This window comes from Ipomoea nil, unplaced genomic scaffold (assembly GCF_001879475.1).
Source record: "Ipomoea nil cultivar Tokyo-kokei standard unplaced genomic scaffold, Asagao_1.1 scaffold0114, whole genome shotgun sequence".
Taxonomy (NCBI): domain Eukaryota; kingdom Viridiplantae; phylum Streptophyta; class Magnoliopsida; order Solanales; family Convolvulaceae; genus Ipomoea; species Ipomoea nil.
Genome location: NW_017616542.1, coordinates 1,998,383 through 2,003,246, shown reverse-complemented (window position 1 = coordinate 2,003,246; position 4,864 = coordinate 1,998,383). Strand labels below are relative to the sequence as shown.

The 4,864-nt window shown below is 37.7% G+C and overlaps 1 protein-coding gene across 1 annotated transcript; it reads left to right on the top strand.

The window, feature by feature from the left end:
- The first annotated feature begins 2,972 nt into the window (after positions 1–2,972).
- LOC109191102 (probable CCR4-associated factor 1 homolog 7) lies at positions 2,973–4,402 on the top strand. The gene is made up of 2 exons (XM_019341701.1): positions 2,973–3,237; positions 3,381–4,402. The coding sequence occupies exon 2, from the start codon at positions 3,475–3,477 to the stop codon at positions 4,321–4,323; it is 849 nt and encodes a 282-aa protein (XP_019197246.1). The 5' UTR covers positions 2,973–3,237; positions 3,381–3,474; the 3' UTR covers positions 4,324–4,402.
- Positions 4,403–4,864: the final 462 nt, after the last annotated feature.

Below are 4,864 nucleotides of genomic sequence, written 5' to 3'. Positions count from 1 at the left end.
GAGAGAGAATAAGGCTCATATGCGACAGTGGCTTTAGGTGCGGTGGTGCGGTCATATCAGCGTCGTCCATTTTGCTTAATCTAACGGCAGCGGCTAATTTCTGAAAATTTAAAGATTTAAGCGCGTCCTGGTAAATATCGATCGCTTGTCAGTATACACCAACAATGTTAACAAAAGACACCAATAGTGTTAGGAAAAAGCACCACAATGAAATGCACAAATACACCAAAAAACAAACAACACACCCAAACAATACACCATATAACTCACCACCCCAATGGTGTATTCTGAACACTGTGTGATGCTTTTAGTCATACCTAGTGGTGAGTTCTGGTGATGCGTATCTAATTTGTGCATGTTTTTTTGGTGTGCATTTTCTAACATGGATGGTGTATATTTGTATAACTATTAGTGTGGTCGCACTGACCGCTCGGGAAGACACCAACACGAATTCTCGAATACACCACAGTAAGGTTAATAATGCACCAATAACGAACATAAAACACACAACACTATAATTTGATATATTCTGGTGCCCAATGACGACTTTAACCTTGCAGTTGCGTACTGTGAGAACGCGCGCAAAAATATCGAAAAAGCCTTGATGAATGTGATTCGTTGGATTTATCTAATCTAATGGCCTACAATTAACCGCACCGCAGCACCTAAGTGCACTGCCGCACTTGAACCTTCATATATATATATATATATATATATATATATATATAGAATAAAGTTCAAATGCGGCGGGGTCTTCCCGTGCGGCGGAATTCCAGAATACACCAACAGTGTTAACAATATGCACCAACAGTGTTAGTAAAACACAACACAATGAAATGCAATAAAACATCACAGAATACACAACAGACTCAAAAAAATACACCATATAACTCACCACTCCCAATAGTGTATTTCTGAACAGTGTATGGTGTTTTTACTCACACCTAATGGTGTGTGTTTGGTGATGCAGGGCTCTGTTTACTCCATTTTTTGTAGTGTATTTTCCTAACGTTGATGGTGCATATTTGTTGAACTATTGGTGTTGCCGCACCGTAAGAAATCGCCGCACCATAAGACACTGCCGCACCTGAACTCGCATATATATATATATATATATATATATATATATATATATATATATATATATATATATATATATATATATATATATATATAAGGGTGATCACATTTGGTCATGTTGTTAAGTGTGGTCATATGGTCAATTATAGGCCATTAGATTAGGTAGATCCAATGAATCATATTAATCAAGATTCTTCCAGTATTTTCGCGCATATTCTCCTACCCAACGAACTGCAAGGGTAAACTCGTCATAAAGCACCAGAATAGGGAAAATCACATTGTTGTGTGTTTTATTACACTATTTGTGTATGTTGTCAACACTGTTGGTGTATTCTGGAACCCAGCCGCTATAAATGGCCACTGTAATTACCATAACACGGGAATACACCATTGGTGTGTTTCACTGTGGTGTATTTTATTACACTATTGGTGCATGTTGTCAACACTGTTGGTGTATTCTGAAACCCGTTCGCTATAAATTGCCACTGTAATTACCATAACACCCCTACTTATCAAAACGGGCGAAAATTCTCAGAATTATCACTGCTGTTGGATTAAACTGATTCAACAACACAGATACGACCACACCGCCACACCTAATAACATGACTATATGTATGTATATATATATATATATATATATATATATATATATATATATATATATATATATATATATATATATATATATATATATATATATATATATATATATATATATATATATATATATATATAGAGAGAGAGACGGGTTCAGGTGCGGTAGTGTCTTACGGTGCGGTTATTTTTTACGGTGCGGCAACACCAATAGTTCACCAAATATGCACCATCAACGTTAGGAAATACACCACACAAAACAGAGTAAACATAGCCCTGCATCACCAAACACACACCATTAGGTGTGAGTAAAAACACCATACACTGTTCGGAAATACACCATTGGGGGTAGTGAGTTATATGGTGTGTTTTTTTGAGTCTGTGGTGTATTTTGTGATGTTTTATTACATTTCATTGGGGTGTGTTTTTATTACACTGTTGGTGCATATTGTTAACACTGTTGGTGTATTCTGGAATTTGACCGCACCGCCGCACCGTAAGACCCCGCCGCATATGAGCGCTCTTCTATATATATATATATATATATATATATATATATATATATATATATATATATATATATATATATATATATATATATATATATATATATATATATATATATATATATATATATATATATAGGCGAGTTCAGGTGCGGCAGTGTCTTACGGTGCGGCAACACCAATAGTTCAACAAATATGCACCATCAACGTTAGAAAAATACACCACAAAAAACAGAGTAAACAGAGCCCTGCATCACCAAACACACACCATTAGTTGTGAGTAAAAACACCATACACTGTTCAGAAATACACCATTGGGGGGTGGTGAGTTATATGGTGTATTTTTTTGAGTCTGTTGTATATTCTGTGATGTTTTATTACATTTCATTGTGGTGTGTTTTTCTTACACTGTTGGTGCATATTGTTAACACTGTTGGTGTATTTTGAAATTCCGCCGCAACGCCCGCCGCATTTGAACTTTATTCTATATATATATATATATATATATATATATATATATATATATATATATATATATATATATATCAAAAAGAAAATTCTGTCAAAGAAAAAAAATACGGAGTATTTCCTAGCTGTAGCAATCTGTCAATCACAGCCCCCAAAAAACCAACCCAGAAAAAAGCCAAACCGGCCTAAAAGTGGACCCCCAAATCTACTTTATTCTCGTTTTGACCCCAAGAAAATTTTCAGAATACACCCAAGTTTTCCATTAACAATTTTTTGGAACTTTTCTTCTTCTTGTCTGCATCTCTCTCTGTAATTTTTTGTTTCTTTAATCAGAGGGGAAACAGTGAAGGGCAAATAAAAAAGGGAAAAAGAAAATTCAAAAGAAAAGCATTTACCAAAATTTCCAGAATTCGAAGGAATGGGCCCCCCCGTTCACCACAATCAAGTACTCTATTTATAAATATCCCCAGATTTTGCCTGTAATTGCATCGTCGTCGTCTTCTATATCTCTTTTGTTTTTCCAGTCAAAACCTAGGACCTCTCCTGCCGATTTTCGATTCAAAGTTTGAATCTTTGTGTATACAAAGGTAAGGTTGTATTCAATCAACCCCTTCATTTCCCATTTCTATCTATCTGGGTTCTTTGTTTGTCGGTATTGATTTTGTTGGATTGGGTTTGAGTTTAATCTTCCATTTCCATTTCCATGGCTGATTCTTATTTTACGATGCAGATCTAATCTGTTTGAAGTTGAAGCCTATAGAATAGATCTGGGATCTGGGATCTGGGATTTCGTATGGTGGTGAAGCAAAAGTGGTTTCTGGTAGATGGCGATGGTAGCTGAGAAGGATCCGGATTCAGATTCGGTTGAGATTCGGGAAGTGTGGGATTATAATCTAGAGCAGGAGTTTGCCCTGATCCGGGAAGTGGTGGATGAGTATCCGTACATCGCCATGGACACGGAGTTCCCCGGCGTGGTTATCCGGCCGGTGGGCAACTTCAAGAACAGCTGCGACTACCATTACCAGACGCTCAAGGACAACGTGGACATGCTGAAGCTCATCCAGCTGGGGCTCACCTTCTCCGACGAGGAAGGGAACCTGCCCAACTGCGGTGGGACCCACAACACCCACTGCATCTGGCAGTTCAACTTCCGGGAGTTCAATCCCAACGAGGATGTGTTCGCCAACGATTCCATAGAGCTGTTGCGCCACAGCGGGATCGACTTCCAGAAGAACATCGAGAAAGGGATCGACGCCAGGCGGTTTGGGGAGCTGCTCATGTCATCCGGTGTGGTGTTGAACGATAATGTTCATTGGGTTACGTTCCACAGTGGCTACGATTTCGGCTATCTTCTCAAGCTCTTGACTTGTCAAATGTTGCCGGATTCGCAGCCTGGGTTCTTTACATTGATCAACGCTTATTTCCCGGTTGTGTATGATATCAAACACTTGATGAAGTTCTGCAATAGCCTCCATGGTGGGTTGAACAAGCTTGCAGAGCTTTTGGAGGTGAAGAGAGTTGGGATTTGCCACCAGGCTGGGTCGGATAGCTTGCTCACGGCTTGCACTTTCAGGAAGTTGAAACAGAGCTTCTTTAGCAGCTCTGTGGAGAAATATGCAGGTGTATTGTATGGTTTAGGTGTTGAATCATCATCATCTTCTTCTTCTTCTTGACAGAATGAACAAGACTAAAAAGTTATTTTATAAAACCTGTGAATACCCACAACACACAAAAAAAAAAAAAAAAAAAAAATTCTTCAGGAGATAATATAATAGGTGTTTGTTTATTGAGGAGGAGAGGAGCTATTATTATTATTATTATTATTATTATTATTATTATTATTATTATTGTGTATGTGGGTTTGATCATTGATGATGCCCCCCCACTTCTTAATTTGTATACTCAGGTTGAAAGAAGTATGTTATTTTATGAAATCTTGCTTCTGTAGCTTTGGTTAATATCTTCACATTTACCATTCAGTTCATTGCTGCTGCAGCTTCTCTGTTAGATCACTACATTTGCCCATGTGTTATGCTTATTAGGTAGAAATAAAATTATTGTTGGTTCTCTTTAGCTGGGTTTGATTGCTGTTAAATGGTTGATTTTAGTCTGCAAGGTTTTTGCTCCATAGATTGGTTTCTGTTTTCCCTCAGTTCTGCAATTAAGATGGGGAAGCACTGTGATGAGGACAGCCAAAGGCTCAAAGATCAACTA